The 25,047-nt window shown below is 37.2% G+C and overlaps 1 protein-coding gene across 1 annotated transcript in view; it reads right to left on the reverse strand.

Moving 5' to 3' along the window:
• Positions 1-1,889: 1,889 nt before the first annotated feature.
• col24a1 (collagen type XXIV alpha 1 chain) overlaps positions 1,890-25,047 on the reverse strand; it is an 87,227-nt gene continuing 64,069 nt past the window's right edge. Inside the window, exons 41-60 of the mRNA XM_030131762.1 lie at positions 24,716-24,769; positions 24,562-24,618; positions 23,779-23,832; positions 21,917-21,970; positions 21,686-21,739; positions 20,176-20,229; positions 19,371-19,478; positions 15,231-15,338; positions 15,010-15,117; positions 12,428-12,481; positions 12,229-12,291; positions 11,988-12,041; positions 11,840-11,875; positions 8,901-8,936; positions 7,632-7,658; positions 6,885-6,950; positions 5,470-5,638; positions 4,753-4,862; positions 3,409-3,633; positions 1,890-3,277 (exon numbers count right to left, since the gene is read on the reverse strand). Coding sequence (XP_029987622.1) covers positions 3,131-3,277; positions 3,409-3,633; positions 4,753-4,862; positions 5,470-5,638; positions 6,885-6,950; positions 7,632-7,658; positions 8,901-8,936; positions 11,840-11,875; positions 11,988-12,041; positions 12,229-12,291; positions 12,428-12,481; positions 15,010-15,117; positions 15,231-15,338; positions 19,371-19,478; positions 20,176-20,229; positions 21,686-21,739; positions 21,917-21,970; positions 23,779-23,832; positions 24,562-24,618; positions 24,716-24,769 — 1,638 coding nt within the window. The 3' untranslated portion in view covers positions 1,890-3,130. The remainder of the gene's footprint in view (positions 3,278-3,408; positions 3,634-4,752; positions 4,863-5,469; positions 5,639-6,884; positions 6,951-7,631; positions 7,659-8,900; positions 8,937-11,839; positions 11,876-11,987; positions 12,042-12,228; positions 12,292-12,427; positions 12,482-15,009; positions 15,118-15,230; positions 15,339-19,370; positions 19,479-20,175; positions 20,230-21,685; positions 21,740-21,916; positions 21,971-23,778; positions 23,833-24,561; positions 24,619-24,715; positions 24,770-25,047) is intronic.

Below are 25,047 nucleotides of genomic sequence, written 5' to 3' on the forward strand. Positions count from 1 at the left end.
GCGGTCACTCCAGTGGACAGTTATTCTACAGCTGTCCTTTTTGTATATTCATGGGTTTAGGGTTAGGGTTAAGGTTAGGGTCATTAGACTGCAATTAACAGTTTGTTTTTTTCTTAACAAATTTTTTTTTTTTCTTTTTTTTGCATATTATCTGAGTGAGTAATAACTAGTATTATAGTACGTTGAAATGTGAGAAAACATCAGATTTAGCAGCATTAACCTCCTGAGACCCAGGAAAATGAAAATTTTAGCTTTGTTCCATTAAACAATTGTCTTGATTGGAAACTCTATAATGCAACATTTTTTTTTTTTTTTTTCAGATACATTTTTTAACATTATTTTTATTTATTTATTTATTTAGTTTATGGAATGTCCTTTGCAATGGACAGCATTTTTTTAAGTAAAACTGTCAAACTTTTGTCCCCTACAGAGGACAAAAATGCATTGCTGGGTCTCAGGAGGTTAAAAATGTTTTTATTTCATAATTTTCACACAGTATGTCAGTAAATACATGTGTCTTTGCTTCAAAAATTAAATGCATGGTGTTCAGCTGAGCAGACATTTTTGTAACTTCATGAAAAATAGGTTCATTAAAAAAAAAAAATCAATCTCATTGTTAATTTTTTATGCCTAAAGAGGAATAAAAACACTCAGGAAAAAAATATTGATTAAGGTTCTGATAATTCATGCATGAAAGGGTTAATAAAATTAGTTACATGTACTTTAACAGGTTTTTATATATATATATATATATATATATATATATATATATATATATATATATAAATATAATTTTAAAAAGAATGTCTCTTTTGGTTTTTAGTTCTCAGTTTCTGCAACACAAAAAAACAAAAAACTGCTGTTTTCAGTGGATTGAAGTCCTTAACACTGTAAATAAGAACATGTTTTGTGAAGTATTCTAATTAGTCTGTACATGGCATAAGACAGTCATTGAAATGTTATGTAAAATTGCAAAATAGGTGCAAAATTCAACTGAAATCACCAATACCAACTAATCTAAAATAACTAAAAGAACACATACATAAAATACATGACGTTTTCATTTTATAGTACTGATCTAAAAAAGATTTAACCAAGTTATCGTAGCATAAGTATCTCAATTTAACTTTTGTAAAAACCACTTTAAGCTGATTTGATCATGTAAATATTGTTTTTATACATATATTTAACTAGCTTTATTTGTATATTTCTATAAACCTTTGAATTATATAGATTTCAGGTGTATTAAGGTCTTTTTGCAGGAGAAAAAAAAAACATGGTGTCAATTTTCCAGATATTTCCTTCTGTTTATACATGTACTTTTAAAGCATTCTCTCATATTCATGCTTGACAGGTTAGTGTGTGAGGATCTCGGTCATCTCTGAAATCTTTCTCTCTGGATGCAGAATCACTTTCACAGACTGAACACGTCTTTCTCAAACACATATCCCGCGTTCCTGAAAATGCGACTCCGGTGGGACTCGGACCCACAACCTTTCAATCACCCCTTTAGTGCTCAATTAAAAGCCCAGTGTGCTATCCATTGTGCCACAGAGCCACTTGCTAAGAATTTCCAGCCAATATGACAGGAGTATCCTGTCACCTTCTCGTAGTAATTTTCAGGTTGTTTAATAGAAAAAATACACAAAAAACTCCACTCATTTGGTTGATTTTTTTTTTTTTTTTAACTTGAAAACTAAACAGCTAGGTTTCTATTGCAATACTACTACATAGATCACAAAAATCCATATATGCAATAGATCTGTTGCAAAAGAATTAATGCAATTAGAATAAATGCAGTACAGTGACGGTAAAAGAAATACCTTCAGGAAACAATCTAACTGGACGAGACTAGGACGTCATGTTGAGGCGACCTCCTCGTGTGTGTTAAAAAAGTACTGACAATTTGTGGATAAATGCTCCATTTATTTGTTTGTCGACATTTATTATTTACACATTTGCTTCCAACTTTATCCTCCACAGAATTCATATAATTACACTTTGTTCAAAGTAATATAATTTAAGAATATGATGACCGTTTAGAAGGATTCTGACTCTGGCCTACTGTAGCTGCCAGTTTATTAACCACCACAGAATGAAGTAAAATACCAGTATGATAAAACAAAGTCACAGATGTGAACACACAAACGCACCCTCGAAGCATAAATACTCTTTAGACTGAGTTGTGGTTGACCAAATAGTTCTCTGAGAGTATAACTTACTGTGGTACAGTAATGTGAGCAAAAAAACAACAAATCGGATATAAATAACATACAGTATGCTATCAATATATACACAGGAAATGTAAAAATCACTGATGACTCATTCTTTTTTTGCAGCACCAATGATAGGTTTCCCCTGAAGAACCTACCACATAGAAAGAAAAGCTACAAAAACATGAAATGTATCAAAAAATGGTTCATAAATTAGAAATGACCAAATCAACATAAGTACTTATACAACATAACAAATCTCAATGTAACCGGTACATACAACACAAAGACTAATCTGACATTAGCAACTACTCTAGAAAGCAAATGAGCAGGTAGAGGTAGAGCACCATCTGTCAAGATGAACCGGTCCGACTGGGCAGGACCGAAGGCAAAAATCTCATGAAAACACTGTAAAATATAGCCTTTAATTGGAAAATGAAATATTTAAATCACTCACAAATTATTATCCACATGCTATTGCACTCATATAAACCTTTAGTTAGACAGTGCTCCTATTGAGAGGCCTGGTACGCTCCTTCAGGTTTTGGTAGGCTGCTGTGTTGAGGCCCGGCCCTGCCATCAAGGACTAGTGTGGGTCCATAAACAGTCAACCTAAGCACCGTTTGACAGACAATTAATCAAACATGTTTTTACATATTTATCAGATAAATATTGGTATACACGGTTCTCCTTTGGCCGACTTGGCCTGAGTGTTCCCAACAGATGGAGTTCCTGCATGACGGTCCGCCTTCGGTTGGACATCGGACGTTTGTTTCTCACTTAAAGCTCTGTTACATTTATCCAACCAACATGGCAAACTCCCATAAACACTCACTCCAGCTCGGTGTTCAGATGTCTCTTTGGTAGGCAGCCACGTAGCGGTTTATGTAATCGGTCAGGGAGCAGTGATATTAGTGTCACAGGAAGCAAACTGGACCGGTTTCTAAATGTCGCTGGCTGTTGGGTTGTGGTGTGGGGAATTCCTGTAAGTCTACAATTGGAAGCTGACGACTGTCCTGAGTACGGAAGAGGAAACGCGACTGATGCCAGCTGCCATCTTGGATCTGAAAGGAGACAGAGGTGGGAGAAAAACAAGACACAAAAATCAGTCAAATGATTCATATCCGTGCTCGGTTTGTCGTCTGAGAGCCTGTTCAAACACTGGGATGTATTACAGATGTGTCCAGTTCATTACCTTGCACTCGTCTTGCAGCACTTGTGGTTCAAGTAGTGTGTTCTTCTCAAACATCTGCTTGTTCCAGCCACGAAACCGAAGCCTGATGTTCTGTTTGGGTGCGGGGCCAGTGGAGCTGAAGCCGTATGGACGATCGTTCAGGCAGCGCAGTGTGATGCTGTGGCTGGCTTCAGTGCTCAGTAGATGGAGAAACTTCATTTGGACCTGCCCTACACCAAACACCATCTGTAGAGAGAAGCATCAGTATGATCCAACCATCATCATCATCATCATTTTATCAACAGGAAATATTTATATAGCTCATGTTTTAGTGGATATTTTTGATCAGGGTTTCTCACAGTAGAATAAGACTCTTAAAGGTCTTTTGCATTTCAGATCTTGTTGTCTTGGGCCAGAATTTGGTGACGTTCCCAATATGAAAACAAGATGATACGCCTACATTTTACAGCCGTATAACTCTAATGCCTTTATAGCAGGGGTGTCAAAACCAGCCTATCTAAGGTTCCAATCCAGCCCATGGGATGAATTTGCCAAGTGCAAAAATTACACTGAACATCCTATAGGACTGATTTTATTTTCACAAATTAGTGATTGTGCTGAATGGAACAGATCACTCCCTACTTGTTCGTAGTTTTTTTTTCTCTTTCTTTTATTTGGTTATTTGACATAAAACAAAAATATTATTCTTGCATTTGGAGCAGACAACAAATGTATGCTATATGCACATGTGATGTACTGAATATGAATGTCTGATACTGAACGTCAATAAAAAATAAATTCATAAAAAAAAAAAATACACTGAACATATGAACAGTAAACCGTGTCAAACTCATTTTAGTTCCAAACTCCAAAATTTTAACAATATTATGCCTGTTACTAAATGTTTTATGCATTTATAGATCTACATGATCTGTGACGCACATGAATAAATTATAAGTTGAGGCATAATCTTGTTAAAATTGTGCTTACCTTTCTTACATTTCTTCATGTAATTCACATTTTTTAAATAATAGTTTTTAAATGTTAAAATTTTCATAACTTTATTTGACTTTTTCCACACTAAAACAAAGAGAAAAATTTGGCACTCTCATTATTATTTTACTGGTCCGGTTGGATTGAGATCACATTGGGCTGTTTGTGGCCCCTGAACTAAAATGACTTTGACACCTCTGTTTCAAATCCAAAATTCATTGTTTTCAACAGGCTTCTACTAGTGCTTTAATTCAATCCATTTTTATGATCTATGAAAATCATTTTTGACACTTTAATGCCCTAACATTTACGTTTGACCTGCAGAAATCCCTGTTAATCTTGTAGAGTGCATTGCGTGCTCAGTACACGCACCTTATTCGAGGCCAGGGGATGTAAACAGGTCTGCCCCCCTGCAGTGAAGTTGCAGAAGACCTTGAAAGCATCTGAAGTACAGCCCAGGTTTGGATCGATCCAAAACCAACCTGGAAGAGACAGCAGGACAGTTAATAAGTTATTCACATCATATGGAAACATGCGGCGCCTGTAGTAGAATTACAAACTGCATCACAGAATAAGATAATATACAACAATGAGGCGAAGACAGTAAGAAAAAAGTCAAGGGAAACGATAGAAGAGATTTAAAAGCATTTTAACAGACATGATAGAATACTTCTCTGTATAGGTGTTTTTAAACTCTAAAATGAGGCGCTAATTCAACTGATCTGATACCGTGGAGGACTTTGTTGTTGAAGAAAAGTGAGTGCATGACCCTCTTTTGTTTTCATTCTGCACTATGGAACTTCACACAATGTTTGATGAGTTGATATGAGGGGGTTTCAGAGGAGAATAAGGGGTTAGGAGTTCTCAAATGTAGGGATTTAAAAGTAATGAATACAATCTTAGAACTCTGCTGTGGAAGGAGAGCTGGTCTAATTCAGCCAGGACCAGAGAGATGATGTGTTCCCGACCTTGATCGTGGTCTGGCTGCAGAATTCTGGAGTAACAGGGTAGAAGTTGCGTACTAAAGAATTCCTTTTGTAAAATCCTCTCATCATATTCAGAATCTGTTGGGTCTGGTCAGACTCTCACCGTCTTGAAGTTTGTGATGACAGTCCAGAAGGTCTTTACAGACTCGGGCCGGGTTTTCTTTGGTGCCAAGAGGCTTTTTGATGCTCTCGATCACGCTGGTCAGATAATGCAGAGTCTTAAGGATCTCCACGTTCTGGTCCCGTAGACTCATCTCGGTGTTCTGGAAGGTCTGGGGAAGCAGCATTAGAAAGACACCACAGTTAAACTACAACATTATACAGTATGTGGAGTTCAACAGCTGCAAAACATACCAGGGGAATATCATTAACTTCAGTCTCTCCATCTTCTACTTAAAGGGGTCATATTTTGCTAAACCCACTTTTATTAGTCTTTGGTACATTAATGTGTGTATTTGGGGACCCTTAAAGTTCAAAAAGTTTGAATTTTAACCCTCCAGGTGCTGCAAAGCTATCTTTATATTAATTTTGGTGAAAACCGAGTGGATTTCTACAACCCATTTCAATTCCTGCTTAACCCTGTAAAGCCTGAACCATTGAATCATTGACAGAAAATTCCAGTTCTTTGAAAATGGAGCCTTTCTTGGTCCTTCTGAACAACCCAAAAAACCTTTTTTTTTTTTCCTCAAATATCAATTTCCATGTATGCTTTTCAATTCTGTATCATATTTGATGCTCAATGCTCAAATACTATTTTTAAACAAACAAAACATAATATATCACAAACATTTCTAACAAATTGGTAATTCCTTTTCAAAATTGGTAAAGTTCTGCCTCCTTCCTCATTAATGACAGTCTTGCAGTGTCACTGGAAAGGCCTCTGGTGAATGAATTCCTCCCCCCTGGTGGATTATCCGTGTATTGCATGTATCTAATTGTATACATCAGGTTTATCAAGAAAAAAAATATCACATTGATCATGTAGAGGGCTTCAAAACTCATGTATCAAATATGATACGTTCGGCGTTAATGGTAAGGTTAATGGTTAAGGTTAATTTGTTACATCTATAACTAGGTCAATACTTCGGACGAATATTTCTCAGAGTATGCCATAATTGTTTGTCGGCAGCAGTGGTTGTAGTCCATACTGAAAATATGTCCAAACTTCAAGCCGATTACCTAAAATGTTCCGTTGAACGGGACAGAACGGGACAGAGCACCACAACCAACAACCTGGAGGGGGTGGGGCATGATGTGGGTCATGTGCACTTAAAGGGCCAGCGCTCAAAACTACCTTTCTGGTGTCATTACTCAGAAATAGGGTTGAAGATGGACCTATGGAGTTGAATTAATGAAGCATAGCATTTATAGTTTATGTAGACCACAGGGAAATGTTTTAAAATGCATAATTCCATTTTAAAAAGCAAAATATCACTCTTTTAACTGTATTTCTGTAAAACTAATGACTATTCATCACATTTGCACGTCTTTGTTGACTGGATGTATGAAGTGCTTTACCTCTGTCCTGAGGGCGGCCTTAGAGTCAAACACATCGTAGACTGCAGAGTCATCATAGATATGCCTCTATGGATTAAAAACCAACATATTCAGTTTAATGCACATGTAAAAGATCCGGTGTTTTGCTCACTATTAGCCTGAAATATTTTAATCTATGCACTTGTTCGGTGGTGATAGAAAACAAGATAAATACGCCTCCAGTTTATAAAGAAAACTGTATGACAGAACAGAAAAGCACTGAAGTAAGTTGCATCAATAAACCACCACATTCCTGACATCGATAGGGGGAAGAATAACACATTCCTTTCAGCACAAACACTACAGTTATCACATAATGTGGCATCTGATCTGGTTGTTTTTCTGACTTATTAGAATTGTTCGAACAGTAAAAGCTACACTATCCAGACATTATGAAAGACATTTATATTACGCCGTCAGAAAAGGCTTATCAAGAATCTCCACTGACACTGTTACCTAACAACAACACAGGGACATTTTTTTGTGTGTTTTATCACCGAAGCAGTATAAATTCTGTTATATTGGAAAATAAGCAAATAAAAAGGTCTTGCCCTGGATCTAGTATATGTTTTCTTAATTGTTAGAAAAGTCTTTGACGCTTGGATAAAGGATTCCAAGAGGAGAGGATAAAGAGACGACACAAGTCAAAACCACACCACAACGTCAGGACACAGACATATTTTTCTTTCATAGGTTCTTAGCAATACATGTGCAAAATGAAATACTCACTGATGGACCTGGAGAACCTGGGGGCCCCTGACGAGACAAAGAAACACAGAATAATTATTACCTGATGTTGATGTATTTCTAGGCTTGTCTGTGCTATTGAGCTTAAGTGTAGAGAAATAGTGTCTAATCTGATCTGATGTATGTATGAAAATGTAAATCTTTAGTGGAATAGATATTTATGTAGTTATTGAAATGCATTGTATTGATTCCACACAACTCTATTTTGTGACATGGTATTTTTCTTGATTTTATTCTGTTAATAGTACCCATTTTCTATGTAGCTTAGGTTGGCTGTAGGTTGTCAATACGATGCAGCTGTAATGTCACCCTCAATTCACAAAACAAGACATCTGTGGCACTCTGGGTGATGCAGTTTTATGGTTGTCATATACAGTTGCGAAAAAGATTATTAGACTGCCCTTGTTTTTTTCAGTTTCTTTTTCATTTTAATGCCTGTTACAACTATAAAGGAACATTTGTTTGGAGAAATAAAATTATAATAACAAAAGCAGCTCATAAAAGTTTAATTTCAGAGCTGATATCTATCCATTTTCCATGTTTTCTTGAAAATAACCAAAATCACTTCAGTTCTTACATCAATAGCTATGGCATTGTACTGCCAAAAACAGTGCTTTTAGGCATTCCATGTTTTCTTTTCTGTCTGTTTTAGTCACGTGTTATTTTTTTATAGATTACAGTTAAATATATATTGTTTGTTTACAAAGTTTTGAAAGTATAAACAGACACTTTTGGCACAGGAACAAATTGTCAAATTTTTTTCAATCAAAAATGCTGAAGCGAGAGTTGGGGGTACTTGGCTAAAAAAGTATATTTCAGGATTGCTCCACTGTAAAAAAGTTTGAGAACCACTGGTGTAGTATCATACGAGGGCTGTTCAATAAGTTCATGGCCTCACCCAGAAATACTGGTTGTTATAATACAGGATGTTACATTCTTTCGTGATGGGATAGTGATGCTTGAACATCGATGGACCAAGTGCATTGCTGTAAATGGAGATTATGTTGAAAAATAAAATATAAATTATCAGTCTGTGTTGTTCTGTTGTGGGTGAGGCCATGAACTTATTGAACAGCCCTCGTATACTGACATACAAATGTAATATAGTCTACAATGAGCCAAGGATAGCAGCCTCGTTATTTGGAAACAGTTGGGTTGTTAAATCTTTCCAGTCCACACAGTGTAAAAAAAACATTAGTCTCAGCAGATTATCATTAAAGACAACTTAAATGTAATGAGACTGAGACTTACTCTGGGACCTGGACTGCCCTGTGGCCCTTGAGGCCCCTGAAAGAAAGAGATAAACAAACATCAGTCTTAAACTGGTTGAAAACATGACTCCTCTTTGCTCTGAAAACCTTTAAACAATCACAGTGAGGAGAATGGGATTTGAAGAGCTCTGACTTTATTACACACTGCTGGTTGAGTTTCATGAAGGTCACCAAATAATATGCCTGAATATGCATGTATTTACCACCATTATTGCTTGAAAAAGAAAACAATCAGGGCCTGCTGTGTTCATGTTGTGTTAGCATGCGTATTCGTGTAAACTTCAGACTGATTTAGACAGGACCGATATTACTGACTGGGAGCAGGGATAAAAAAGTGAAAAAGTCGACTGCTCAGCGGCATGCCATGCTAACATTTTGACAAGGCATTTCCTTAACAGTGTTTACACAAGTGGGTTTGAGAGTCCTGTGCGGCCCCACAGTGGGCTGCAGGAGACAATGAGTAAAAGCTACTTTCAGTGTGACTCAGCTACAGCAAACTACTGTCACAGAACAGTCACATAAACAAAGGAACTACTGAACCCCCACTGAGGTTAATGCATCTATAAATATACAGGGTTCCAACAGGTTTCTACAAGTTAAATTTAAGACTTTTAAGGACGTTTTTAAGACTACTTAGAACAAAATTTAATGCCCATTTCACGGCCATACAGGCAAAAATTTGTGACTCCTAGAATTTAGGAAAATGTATTTATTTACTCCAGTGCCTTGATTCCCACTGCTCCGAGTCATTTCTCACCGGGGGCTGCAAAGTAGCCATAATTGGTTCCCAATTTCAATATAAATTGTCGGGTTGGAACTGAGTCAACTAACGTTACTTTCTTGGCAGCTTGGACATTTAACAGACACATTTAAACAAAATACAGCAAACAAATTTATGGCAACATAACGTAAGACCAACCATTTCAAATTTAATACCTTTTAAAGACGTTTTTAAGGTATTAAATGCACATTTGTAAATTCAAGACTTTTAAGACTTTTTAAGACCCCACAGGAACACTGAATACAGCCATCGTCATCAATATTGGGAATTTTTTTTTTTTTTTTACAATGTCATTCAGTTAAAACTGCTCTACCTCCCAATACTTTAATTCAAATGTGCAATAACTTGTTTTTACCTTCCAGTACTTTTATTATTATCATTACTTTTTTCTGATCAGTACTCTATTTTACAAGTGTGTATTTGTGTTTGTCTGTGCAATAACAATTTTTATATGTTTTAGCTGTGTTTATGTTTTAGTTGTGTTTATGTTTTGTTTATGTTTTTGTTCTTTTGTCTTTTTTCTTTGGATTCCATGACTCAGGGAAATGCACAAGAATTCCAGTGTACCTATACTGCGATGTATCTATGCAAATGGCAAATAAAGTCTTTTCTATTCTATTCTATTCTATTCTATTCTATTCATTTTTCATTCATTATCCACTGCTTCTATTCTATTCTATTCTGTTGGAGGTGGTGCTGTGATAACTGGCAAAACCATGCTTTCTCTTTCTCCATTTTGACACTACAGTAGAGTTTAATCAAGATACACTGACTCCATATCATAATATTCATGCTGTAAAATGTAACCGAGACGCCAGCAGAAAATGTTGCCATTGTATGTTTCCGTAAAACCACAGATACGTATAATCTCATTGCAATTTGTCATTGAAAGATCTGCTACGTTTGTGCCTTTCTTCAACAGTCAGGAGGTTTTTCAAGTGGATGGAAGAAAATCCAGAGCTGGAGCTCACATCTCAACACCACTAAGGCTTAAGGGTTAGACAATAAAAACACTTCGGTCATGGTCAGGAAAAGATTGTGGTTTAGTTCAAATTCATCCAAATGCATTGTGAGTCATTTTTTTTTATCATAACTCTGTGGACGTTTTCTGTATTAAACTCTTTGTATCTTTCCCTAACCTTTGCCAAGTGCTGTCAGTGCCGAAACCAGGAGTTGGCAACTTTTTTTTTTCCAGAGGGCTGTACTGATATAGACAAAGTAAACATTAACAAATGGCTAAACATCAGACTAATGATTTGAAACATGAAACACATAGCGCTGAATTGTAAAAACAGCGTGACGGATTGCATGACAATGGACCATTTTCTAGCTCAGACGACTGGGTCCTTATGTCTAACAAGAACTTTCTGTTAGAAAATGCTGAGTGTGTTACAGCTGTATGTGTCAGTCTGATGTATTCTGAGGTTATTATGAAAGGATTACTAACATAACAGGATCCACTTAAAAGCAGCGTCAACTTTCACAGTCTGCCCACTGTGCATCATGTACCATGAACTGTTAAATGCTACATTAAAGCAACACCATAAAACTTTTGCTCGCGGGGTCCCCCTAAAGTCAAGGAATGGTATTGTCTGTAACAATTGTCGTAAAATCTGTATCTTGGTAATACTCGCGGATTTGTTGACAAGCCATTGATGCCAGTCAACTTAGCCTAAAGTAGCTTTACAGCATTTTATATAAACATTATTGTTTTATTTCTAAAAATATCAGAAATAAAACAAAACAAAATGACAAATGAACAGATCTATATTACAACGGCGTATTAGGGCCACATAGGAAAAACAAAAACACTTGTCACTACGAGAATGACGTCATTATATTTCGAGAATAAACCCATAGTATTATGAGAATAAAGTCAAATACAAAAAGAGTGATAATTTTATGAGAATGAAGTCGTAATATTATGAGAATGTCGTCGTATATGTATCTAAACATTACATAAATTGCATACATTTCTAACCCAGAAATATTTACATTAAACTGTATGCATCCATGCTTTTGCAGAAATGTAAAATAGCATATTTTTTTCTGCTAAACGATTTTGTAATTTTTAGTCTTATACATGTCTTTGGCAGCCTGTATTTTTATTTATATTAGGAATTCCAATCAGCTCTTACCATTTCGCCACTGCTTCCTTTCAGACCTCTTGGCCCCTATAAAAAAAGTTGAAAACATATCTGTAAACATACAGTATGTGTGACTGTAACTCATCGACATAAAGTTGAATATATTAATAAACACACACTCGCACACACAGACACCTACAGGTTTCCCCATCGGGCCCATCATTCCTTCAGGGCCAACAGGTCCAGTGAATCCCTAAAAGAAATAGTAGGATTGGTAATGGCTGATGTGAAACAACACTTCATCATATATCCCACAAGGGTTGAAGATATTTTGGATAACTGCACTTATTTGGTACATATCTTTATATGCATTTCACAAAATTTATTTCTGCCGTAGTCTGTTTAAAAAAGGCTCACTGATTTTATTTTGTTAAACTTACCAAAGTACCCATGGGCCCTTTAGGACCAGCAAAGCCTTTCAATCCAAAATCACCATTCGGCCCCTGTTCAAGTAGAAAAACATCTCTTATGGATCAATATCGATTAATGCAAAGGGACAGCGCAAAATGTGTCCTTTTCTGAAATTATACCTAAAGAATTTTACATATAAAGTTTGTTGATTTTTTTCATAGTTCTTACCTTCGGTCCTGGGAAACCCTGTAAACCCACCATCCCTAGATCGCCAGATTCACCCTGTAAACGGAAAACATAGCCATATCTGAGCAACACAAGACCGTCCCCTCTTACACATCAACATTCCAACATTAGCATTTATGTAGACATTTCTTTGTTAATGACTAGTTGCAGGTCTTGATTTTTTTTTTTTTTTGATGTGTGTGAAATTCACATGTATAATTTATATACTTGTCTTAACAATGGCTAATATATGGCTTTATATAAAAAAGTTCTGGTTGGTTGCCAAGACTTAGATTGCACAGATCACGGAAAAAATTATTAGACCATCAAAAGTCATCAAAAACAATGGTTACGCAATCAAGTACTAACTCCAGTGTGTATCATGTGACTAAAACAGACAGAAAAGAAAACACGGAATGCCTAAAAGCACTGTTTTTGGCAGTGCAATACCATCGCTATTGATGTAAGAACTGAAGTGATTTTGGTTATTATCAAGAAAACCATGGGAAAAGGATAGATATCAGCTCTGAAATTAAACTCTTGTGAGCTACTTTTGTTGTCATCATTATATTTGTCCAAACAAATGTACCTTTAGTTGTACCAGGGATTAAAATGAACAAGAAATTGAAGAAAACAAGGGTGGTCTGAGAATTTTTTCCACGACAGTATATGGTTTATGCTTCTTAATCTACAGGCAGGTTTCAGACATAACAGAAACACAATAACCTCACACTTCAAAATCTCCTTGTCATTTCAGTGGAACTAGAGTACACACAAGGCTTGATGCCTGGACTCAAGTATTGCTAACCCACATTCACGTCCGCTCCTAGACAAGCACTGATCGGGGTTAGGTGTCTGCTCCCAATTCAGCGTCTGAGTACTGTCTGTCGTCCAGGGTGGCAGCCCCTATGTTTGTACAGCCAGTCATCCGCATCCTCCAGACAGCTCTACTTTCAAGCCAGCAACTTTGGCCGAGAAACTCTATTCATTGAAAAGTGTAAAGAGATCTGACCCAAGGGCCAGAATCTGGTCTCTGGTTCACCTGCATCAATGGCGATAACCAGACGACTGAGGGGAGAGCGAGGGATTGAGTGTTGTTTCTTTTTTTTTTCTTCTTTGAGGAGTTACATAAGTAAAGTAGAGCACCTCTTTTCCTGGTCTCTAGAGTGTGAGGATCTTACATAACTTGGCCTTTCTCGGTGGTATGTTTCCATTCTTGGTCTTGCCCAGATAATTTGTTACTCTATTCAAACTGGAAAAGTGTCAGTCACACACATTTTTACTCCACCGCATATTGGCTACTAGTCCCTGAAGCTAAATTTAGAGAGGTTTTAAATAATGTATATAAGCCTATAAACCCCTCTTTTACCAAGAAAAACAGTCTGAGGGATGGAATCAATTTAAAATAAGCAGTGGTGTAACCCACACCATTATGGCCTCAACAATCAAACACTGTTCACTACTTTGTATGTGAAGGACTACATTCAACAGGTTTCATAACACCATTCGCTACAAAAGAAAACATCCAGTGCATCAGCTTAGTGTTCAGAGACAAAATATTGTTGTGATAAACAGTCTGTAGTGCCAGGTGTATACTTCTACTGCACTGCTTACACTGTTAAAGAAATGTGTGTAGCATACAGTGACAGCTAATGCACCAACTAAGGTAATAACAGTGTTATTATTATACATATATACATATATTAGGATTGTTTTCAATTTCAGTGACTGTGTGTAATGCTCATTTGGCTCAGTGTAGTGTTAGTTTTGTGTAATACTATCTTTTTTTCACATGCAAGACTTATTGGGTAAAAAAAAACTTACCACCACTTAAGACAGAAGTACTAAAGACAACAACAGTGTCGTGCCAGCTATTGGGTCACTGTTAGAAGCACTGTATAGGAGTTTCCTTTGAGGGTGGGGGTATCTCTGGTCACATGCTGCATAGCCATAGTTCAGCCTCTGTTTTCATGGAGGTAGCATGGACATTCTCCCTAACCATTTCAAAGTAAGACCAATGAGCCTTTTTGCGATAGGTTTTGAAATGCACATTTAGATTCCTTGTATTAAGAAATATTCCACATATTTCATCCTCTATCACTAACATACACTTGCTCTTAACTAACAGATAAAGTCAACCCGAATGGAACTTGATGCTTTCTTCCTACTTTTTTGCTGTGATTCCTGTGATAGTCTGGGAACATGTGTGACATGCTTGCCATCTGCTGGCATAACACTAGCATAGCCAAAAAAAGTCACATAAATCCACACACAATGCTAGGTTTATGAATGAAACATGAAAAATTGAGGGTACTATTTTAGTAATTTCTGTCTTAGTTATTGTCCTAAATACACAATACAGTCTTGATTGTTTTTGAGGTTTTTTGGAAAGCCTTGCTCTTATTATAATTTTCGTTTCATTTTTTCAGTTGAAGAAAATGTTTTTTTCACACCTATTATTCACAAAAACGACCTCGCTACTAAAATTATTAGTGATGCATAAATGGTATAAGGTAATGAAAATAATTCTGCATCTTATTTTGAAGTTGAATCAGAACCACTTGTTTTAACTGTGTATTACTCACTGGTTGTCCTTTGGGTCCAGGGTCACCCTTCCTACCCTGGTCACCTGTAGTCCCCTCCATGCCTTTAAGACCTGTGACTCCCCTGTCTCCTGGAAGACCTGGCTCCCCCTGAAACAACAAGCAATCAACAACATCAACAAAACATTCCTCACCTGATTTTTTTTTCCAAAACACAAGAGCATTCAGTTGCATCAATGCAGATTGCTTGTTGTTCATTGTACCTTCTGACCAGGAAGTCCTCTTTCTCCTTGTAGTCCAGGAAGTCCAACTTCTCCTCTGTGACCTGGACGTCCCACAGGTCCCTCCTGTCCAAGCTGACCTCTCTGGCCCTGAATGCATGTCAGACATTTCAGTATATGAAACCATAATTTCATTTTACTCTATATAATGAACCAAAACTACATCTAGTGAAAGCAATTTTTTTTTTTATATCCTCCTGAGACCCAGTAAGTAAAAGTTTTGCCTTTTTTTTTCATTAATTAATCACCTTAATTGGAAACAGCATAATGAAACAGTTTTTTCAGATACATTCTTTATTTATTTGTTTTATGGAATGTCCTTTGCAGTGAACAGCGTTTTTTTTTTTCTTTTTTTGGTTTGTTTGTTTTTTGCAAATAATCCTGTGAAACTCTTGTAAAAAAAAAAAAAAAAAAAACAGGACAAAACGCATTGCTGGGTCTCAGAAGGATATGTTAATACCAGCCGGCAGTCTTCATCCTCCTTCCACTTAATTAGCAAAAGAATGATAAATCAGGAAAGCAGCGAGTTGGCCACATTACTTCAAATTTGTGAACTGAACTAAAGCAGAAACCGACAAAAGACTCATTAATCTTGAAAGTCAGTGTTGATTTAATGAGTCAGCAAGCAAACCAGTACTGTATACACTAAATCATCTGTGGAGTACACATTCAGATTCATTCAGTCAACGTGAAATTAAAAGTACATTTGAAAAATTCCTGCCTTTATTTCAACAGATCCAAATACCTTTCTAATGTGTTGTACAGTCACAACTGGAAACCACAGTGCTGAAGTTTGCTGGCCTCTCCTGGTTATGATATGACTTGACAGTGTGTTTCTTAAGTGTACCCATAAACCTGAGTGCCTGTCACTGAGGTACTTTCTTGCACCGCAGACCACAGTGGTTTCCTGCTCCATCAGTAGTGTGGCAAAGCAGAGAGTTGCATGTGATATTAAAATAACAGATTGAGTAGGACGTCGCCTTACATATGGCTTTGTTCTTCAAACACAGTGAGGAGACTGGATCAGGAACCAGGTTGCAACTTCAAACACTTTGCACAAGAAAAATCTAGAGTCTATCAGCTCAAAAAAAACACGGAGAGATTTAATTAAACCTAATATTTACCATCACACACAGTTTATCAGACTTTTCTAGATATATCAGAGCAGTTCCTTTGCAAATTGTGACACAAAGCTGAAACGGAACCAAAAATTTTATAGTGAGAATAAATTTCATCACTGATAAGATTTTATTAGGGTCTACAAACGAAGAGATTGAAAAGATGTAGACGTTAAGCGTGTTGTTAAGATTGTTTCCGTAAACAACCTATCAAAATTGACAAATGGACATTTCTCTCTCAAATCTAACAACTTTTTTTTCGTTAGATGTACTGCATTGCATTTCCTGTTCCACTAGGCATGCGTCACAACACATTTTGTCAACACTATACACACTCTTTTCCCTGTGTAAATACTGATGAAAACAAAAACAAGACGTTAAGTGAAAAACATTATGGAACTCTAACTTTACAAGGTCATGGGCTTGAGGACTACTCTGTGGCCTGCCAACGGGGACAGAAGGAAACCACATTACAGAATCCTTCCCAGTATGGAAGAAGAAAGAGGAATCATTTCCAGTTTCCTGCCAAACTGTTGAGACGCTCAAGTGCATTCAGTCGTAAAGAAACACACTCAAAACACTAGGCATCAAAACAGTCTGTTGACCCAAACAGCGCTGCTATCCCATTAAAGCTGTAGTACAAAATAACAACCATTGGAAACAATACCACAAAAGAGCAATAGAGCTGCTGTAAACATAATTCAAGTTTGCTAGAGTTTCACACATTATTATGTAAATAAAAGCCAGACGTAAAATGACTTAGCTTCCCAAATCTTGGCAAAGCTAAAGAAAGATTAGAAATCTTCCCAGTGTGTAGCAGACCACAAAAGGCCAATTAAATCAAATAATCCATTCAATGATTAATCGATATCCGCATTAATCTCATTGTTGTTAAAGCTACAAATGGCAGAAGCTGAAAGACAGGAGCCAAATAAAAAACCCTGTGCAAAAGGGGACCGTGGTACAAGGCAGAATGAGGTTTTAATGGGCGGTTAGGTTTCTATGGTCTGCCTTTATAGACTGGTGGAAACATGTCTTTAGGTGATAATACTAACTGCATTAAAGTTGTACATTTAACTGTAACCTAATATTCACACAGCTTTACTCAGTGTACACTATATTCAACCAGGCTAAGCCATCCTTAAAAGCCATATCATTAAACCTTTCCAATTCAGACTACATGTCTGCTAAAGAGATTTAGTATTTACTAGAGTAAAACTAACGTCCCATTAAAAGTCCAGTTATGTAAGGAAATTGTTTGACTCCTTCTGTGACCTACATAAGGCGCTGAGCAAGAATGTTTTCAGACATAGCATATAATCAGGTTCCTGATTGTAAATGTGTGTCAGACGTTTTCCACCAATTTCCATATGTCTGCATGATTTGATCAGTAACTATTATTGTAGCCCACTTATCGGTGTTTTGACTGACAGAAATCAAATGTGTCATCGTTTAAGGAGCTCAATCATTTCTGTTGTGACTGCCGTAAGGGAAAACTATTGAAAGACAGACTCTTTTAATGTTACACATACATGATTGACTAAAAGCTCAACAGAATCAACTGAAAAGCTGCATAAAATTTAGTAGCACTCTGACACTTCCTGCTCTGAAGTAGATATAGTTTGGGTTAGGGCTGGGTGATATGGGAAAAAAATCATATCATGAAAATTCTTTTCATATCAGACAATATCAACGTGTATCAAGATAGAAATCAAATCACTATTTTTGTCCACCTTAAATCTTCCATTACTCGTAAGTTAGATAAGAAGGAGAGAGAGAGAGAGAGAGAGAGAGAGAGAGAGAGAGAGAGAGAGAGAGAGAGAGAGAGGAGAGAGAGAGAGAGAGAGAGAGAGAGGAGAGAGAGAGAGAGAGAGAGAGAGAGAGAGAGAGAGAGAGAGAGAAAGAGAGAGAGAGAGAGAGAGAGAAAGAAAGAGAGATTTTATGTATTATTCCTCTGTTTTATTCATCCCCCCAGCCTAAAGATTTATTGACCCCCGTCTTATAAGCGTCTTAAGTTTCATTTTCAGTTTACGGCCATACAGTTTGCGTGTATTAGGATTGCGGTAGGCACGGACCACAACACCCCCCACCCCCGTCTACTGATCCGTGCGTACCCCTGAAATAGGTCTGCGGGCAGGCCATAACTGGTGTAAACCAAAAGTGACACAACATGTGACTCCTGGCTTCTATGCCTTTGTTGTACGCCAGAACCAAAACAGTTTGCACCTTACGTTTCAGTAACCCAGTCACCCGAGTTCTCGGTCAGATTTTCGCCAAAGGGAACACTCGTTATCTCCCGCTGCAGCCCAAACATTATTATGTGTGCTGCGGATGGTTCTTACACCTGTGCTGTGTGTGTCAACCTAACTTGACGTGACTCTAGCGTGATTGGTTCAGTGTGGTGCTACTTAATTGTGATTGGCTGTTCCTACATCTGTCAAAACATGGACGAATGAATTCTATCAAAATTGTATCGAGCATGTCTCATATTTCTATTGAGGAAAAGTTATATCGCAATATATATCATTATCGTTTTATCGCCCAGCTCTACTCTGGGTGGTAGCATCAAGTTGTCTATCAAATAGGGCAGGGGTGTCCAATCCTGGTCCTCGAGGGCCGGTGTCCTGCATGTTTTAGATATTTCCCTTTTCCAGCACACCTGACGGTCGTTAACAGGCTTCTGCAGAGGTTGATGATAGGGTTATCATTTGAATCAGGTGTGTTGGAAGAGGGATACATCTAAAACATGCAGGATACCGGCCCTCGAGGACCAGGATTGGACACCCCTGAAATAGGGTGTGTATTCTCAATATAGAGCAGGAATAAAAGCTAATGAAAGAGTGTAACGTCATAAAACATTAGGTTTATCTGATTAAACAAACAGGAAGGAAATGGAGTGTGTTTTTTTCTGTCTGATAACAAATAAATTTAAGTGGAAGAGAAGGCTTTGGCACACGTGTCATTACAAACTGTGAAATGGTCAATAAATAAAGTCTTTGATTACCTGTCGTCCTTGTTTTCCTGGTAGCCCTGGTAGACCAATCAATCCTGGGGGACCGTCCAGCGCGGGGTAACCTATCATTCCTACAAGCCCAGGCAAACCAGTTGGCCCCTGGAAAACATGCACAACAGTCAAAATAACATGTTAATGTAAGTGAGCTCTAACATAGTCATGACATATGCACAATATTGATTTTCCTGAACTATTCACATAAATGCAAAGTTCACTGACTGTAGTAAAACAGAGATACAACATAAGATCATTTGTCTATTTGCTGTTAAATATCTATTAGATGAAGCTTCTGTTAAAACTACAATTTAAATCAGCGTCCATGTTTTCATGCAAAGCTGCTTCACTGTCATGCAGGTAGTCACTTTGAAAGGTGTTCTTTATTATACTGCTAAGTGTCTTTTTGATTTGAATTGATTTGATTCAACTTTACTGTCATAGCACATGTCACAAGTACAAAGCACTGAAATGTAGTTTGCGTCTTACCAGAAGTGCTTAAGCTGTGATTAAATATTATATGTTACAAAATAAAATAGTATATAATACCGTTTTTTACATATTATGCAGTGTATACAGGAAGTGTGGTATGAATGCTATATAGTACACATCTACCTGAATGTCTGTTATGTACAGTAGTGTAAATGGGATAATTACAATATATACAGAATATATGTACAAAATACATATACAGAATGTATATTTATACACAGAGTATCCACAGAGAGGGGGGTGGTGGGTTGTGGGTTTTTATATCTGTTATAGAAGAGTAAGTGCTATGTTGATGTGATATGATACTCACTTCAGGGCCCGGAGCTCCACTCAGCCCCCTTGCTCCTTTCTTTCCAGCTGATCCCTGAACAAACATACATATATAAAACTTACATAGGCATTCACAAATACACAGAAGATTAAATATTTTACATGTGCCTCGGTGAAGAGCACATCCTGTAAAGACCTTGTCTAATATGAGTTTTATGGAGAACACAAGTTCAGGACTGTTTTTGTACTCTACTCAGGCCAGACAGTCAAAGACAAACATAAGCGTTAACTGTATATTTAACAGCTCAAATGTCACTGGTTTGAACCACAATGAGGTGCAATGAAAACACATGGTGTGACAATAACATAAAAATCTACACTGCAATATGTTTTGAGTAACAACACATGCATGAACACATATTTACCTACCTGTCAACACTAAAACTATTCTAAATTCACATCTTACACTCAAGAAGTTCAGAAGTTCAACAGATCTGATACAGATACAGTGCATCAGGGCTCAACAGAGACTCAGAAACGTGTATGAAAATTTGTCTATCCTTATAAAAACCATACGTCTAATTTTTTTTATATTATCCACCCAGCTTTTAATATAACACGTTATGTATGTGCAGTCCTAGAGTAATACCCTCAAGGAATGTCTTATCACTGTCCTTAATCTGAAACAGACCTTTAGCAGATCCCAAAAGTATGTTGTGTGTCTTCAAAAACGGCAAAGTAAGTTATCGGTGTTTTTTAACAGATGGTTCTATACGTTGCACATGAAGACATTGTTCAAACAGTTTCAATTTATTTGAAGTTGTTATATAATCACACTCTCACACAAGCTGTTTCACATATGGAAAAAAGCTCCATGATAGTCTATCTGGAAACCTGTGAATACATCACTATTAAAAATGCTATGTGGAACTTGATCAAGGAGGTTTAAAGTTGTTTCACAGGGACAATTAAGTTATATAATCAGAGGCCTGTGACAAGGTTGAGGACTTAGAAGGTTGAGGAGAGTGGTTTTCTAGAAGACACTATAGCTGTATTAATGTCCAGAGGATACATGTTGGAGTAATGGGGTCTTTTTGGATTAAAAACAAGAGGAAAAGTGAATAAAAAGAACAACTCAGGTAAGTGGAATCATGAGGAAAATGGACCTATAAAAACATGGTGTACTTGTTTTTATAGGTCCATGTAGCACCAAAAGAGTTGTAATATGTGTTGAAGGTGTTCAGTTTAGTTGAAATCTGGTGGCTGTTAGTGCCAAAGCATATGATTCATATTATATTCACAATCATCAAACCATTCCATGACCCTCATGCTCTAGAGATGAAGCCATCTTCATCCTGGATTAGACTACTCACAGGTGTTTTGTTTTGGTTTTTTTTTAATTTTTCACCCATCTGTATTTCTGAACATGCCACCAAAACTGAGTTGGAATAATCAGGAACATTGGACAGGTCCAAATATCCTAACATTTGTATTAACTTCCTCTTCTGGTGATGGGTACACTAACAAACTGCAGAGTTACACAGACTCACCGGAGGTCCTGTCTCGCCTTTTGGACCTGGCTCTCCAGCTAGGCCTGGTGAGCCCTGAATAATCCAATAAAAAAAAAGACATTTGTCAAGTAAGTTTAGTCCACACAAACAGACATTTACATATTTAACACCACCACTGATAAGCATCTAACAATGAAATGCTCTATCACTTTCCAACAATTTTCTACTATTACTTCAGAGCCACAGGTTTGAAGACTTTTAATGACGCACCGGCAATCCTTGAGGTCCAATAGGTCCACGAGGTCCAGGAATACCAACATGGCCCTGAAACATGATACAATTAAACTATATATTTTTCTCCCATTTTCAGTTGTGTATATACCATAAGCCCCAAACTTTTCAATCCTTAAGAAAAAAAAAAATACCAGAAAAAATGTCACACTCCTTGCTACCTGTGGCCAGTAATTCCTCTGAAAATTTGCTGGCATAAAATTTTATTAGACAGAAACTGTAAGCTTTTACCAAATCTATGAAACATGATAAAGATTAGTGTTTCAACAACTGGTTCTAAAAACTTCTGGGGGAAACTGTTATCTAATTAGAACTGATAGGGACAGGGATAACATGTTAAGAGTATGAAGACACATGCATATGAAACATACAGGTCTGTAAAAAATTATGAGACCACAACATTTTCCTCTGAAATCAGCATGCATGTATGTATGACAGCCATTCCATTCCTGTGTCTGTTGAATTCCAACACAAGCACACCTTATTCTAATGAATAAGCTTGTAATCCATATCTTATTTAAGAAGGAGAAGTATAAAAACCACCAATATGGCCATCACTTCTTACAATAGGCAAAAACAGTGCTATTAGTACCACAAAAGTAATTGGAATCCAAAAATAACGATTGGAAACTACTGGACTTCTGCTCTGACAATGTTCCCAAACTCTGAGGACTGTTTTTTCTATCAGGACAATGCTACTGGCCTCAGCTAGGTCAATAAAGGTGTGGATGACGGACCACCAGATGAAGACCCTGTCATGGCCAGTCCAATCTCCAGACCTGAACCCACTTTGAAAACTTCTGGAAAATAATCAAGGGGAAGATGGATGGTCACAAGCCATCGAACATCGCTGAGCTTTTTGAATTTCAATGCCAGGAGCTGCATAAAGTCATCCAACAGCAATGGTGGAGAGCCAAGACATGTGAAAGCTGTCATTGAAAATCAGGGTTATTCCACCAAATATTGATGTCCGGACTTTTCTCAAGTTACAACATTAGTATTGTGTTGTTTAGAAAAGAACACGAACTGGTTTTCTTTGCATTATTTGAGGTCTGAAAATACTGCATTTTTTTTGTTATTTTGACCATGTGTTGTGTTCTGCAAATACATGCTCTAAAAAACAATATATTTTTTTTAAATTTGGGAGAAATGTTGTCGATAGTATAGAGAATAAAACAAAAATGTTCATTTTACTCAAACACATATCTATAAATGGTAAAATCAGAGAAGGGAATAATTTTGCAGTGGTCTCCTTTTTTTCCAGAGCTTTATGTATGAAGAATACATGATACACCAGTTGAACATTTTGTAGCTACATTAAGAGCATTTAAATATAATAAACTGGACAAAATAAAGAAATCACACTTGTTTGCCCTGAGAAAATGTGTGTGTTTTTCTGGTGTGTGCATGTGGACAATAAAAGCTGAGTTTTAAACCTTGGAAGTGTGAAAAAAACATGCGTGATCGGCCTGAAATGGATTTACCGAGGGCTGTTTGAAACTTGTTTTTTGGTGAGATTAGATTTAATATGAGGGTAAGTGTTCGGTTTAGGTTAGACTAAGAGGCTAAGAAATGCATTATGTCACTGAGCATCCTTGCAAACACAGGCAGTATTGTGTAGGTGTGAGCTTTTTAAAAGACTTAGCTACTTATAAGACATGAAGTGACAAAAACACCACACTTCCCGGGCTCATTTCGGGGAATTTGTTAATCCTTCTCAACCTGTGTGGTCTAATCTCATCCGAACGCAGCAGTGTTTCAATAAAGCACCAAAAGACTGCAAGTAGTCAAAAGCCCAGATTGTATGATAGCGTATGTCTTGATTAAATGGTATTTTCTACCTGATATCCTTCATCTCCTGGTTCTCCACGCTCCCCACGCTCACCTGGGGGCCCCTATGTAGACAGAAATATAAACATATGAATAGTCTTACTATATTTATGCCTACATTTACACCCACAATGCATCGCTTTAGCTTTTTAAGTGCAGCACTTACAAGTCGAATACACTTCTCGGGCAGAAATATACACCAACACGAAACAAATATGATGTTATGAGTCTGTAACTTTACAAGACTCACATTAAAAGCCGCAATTTCACCTTTTCACCCCTACTTACATGCCATCTTGTCTCGGCTGCAACAACAGAGGTTGCCATTGTATGTCCTATATGAATACTGCAACACTGAGCCAAAATGATAACCTAATACTTCAAATATAGTAGGTTGCTATCTATACCCATCTAGCTGTGCAGTAATAACCCACTTCATGCTATGTTAGGTTTGTCTTAGGCTAAGTGATGAAACATTGCTTTCTTCTTGCTTTTGTCAAAAGGCATTAACGCTTTGTTGCTACAATGTTTTTCTGTACGGGCTGAGTCTACAGGGACCAGGAAAAACACTTGAGCCACACAAGTCGATAATCGGCATCTGAAAGGTTTGAACAAAAATACTTAAACATTATTGACAATTCAATCACGCAGAAAGGAGTAGTTTACTTAGAGCAAGATCGGGATTTAATCAGGATTAGGTTTTATTTCCAGTGTTAATCCAGTATTTGAACACCTTGAACAAAACAGAGCATGGAGGGATTAGAAACAAGAGGTTGAAAGAAAACAAGACCTACTGGTTCACCTAAGGGCCCTGGGGGTCCTGGGGTCTTATTGTCCTCTCCTGGATATCCCTGGAACGGACAAACAGAGATTCACAAGATTTCATAACCAGTCACTGAAATAAAGCATACTACACATAGTAAACTGAGCCACACTGAATCACACTACCTTTTCACCTTTAGGCCCTGGTGGTCCAATGGGCCCAGGTTTTCCAATGTGACCCTAGAAGCAAGAGAGAGAGGATTATTCTAAACGAATCCTCCATATTTGTACGGGCTACAGCATGTTTCTCTTAAGAGAGCTGAGGTGCATTGTGAAGGCTGTCAGCATATTAATCAGATCTGCTTAATGTAAACATGGTTCCATGAGGCGGTGCATTTCCATTCTTTCACCTGAGAATTTGGGTTTTGGCAGAGCTTCAGCAATCTCTCAGCATGAGTGAAGAGTGAAGGAGTTTAAGAGAATGTACACATCCACCAAAAGGGACAAAATTAACATCC

Source organism: Sphaeramia orbicularis, chromosome 4 (assembly GCF_902148855.1).
Source record: "Sphaeramia orbicularis chromosome 4, fSphaOr1.1, whole genome shotgun sequence".
NCBI lineage: Eukaryota > Metazoa > Chordata > Actinopteri > Kurtiformes > Apogonidae > Sphaeramia > Sphaeramia orbicularis.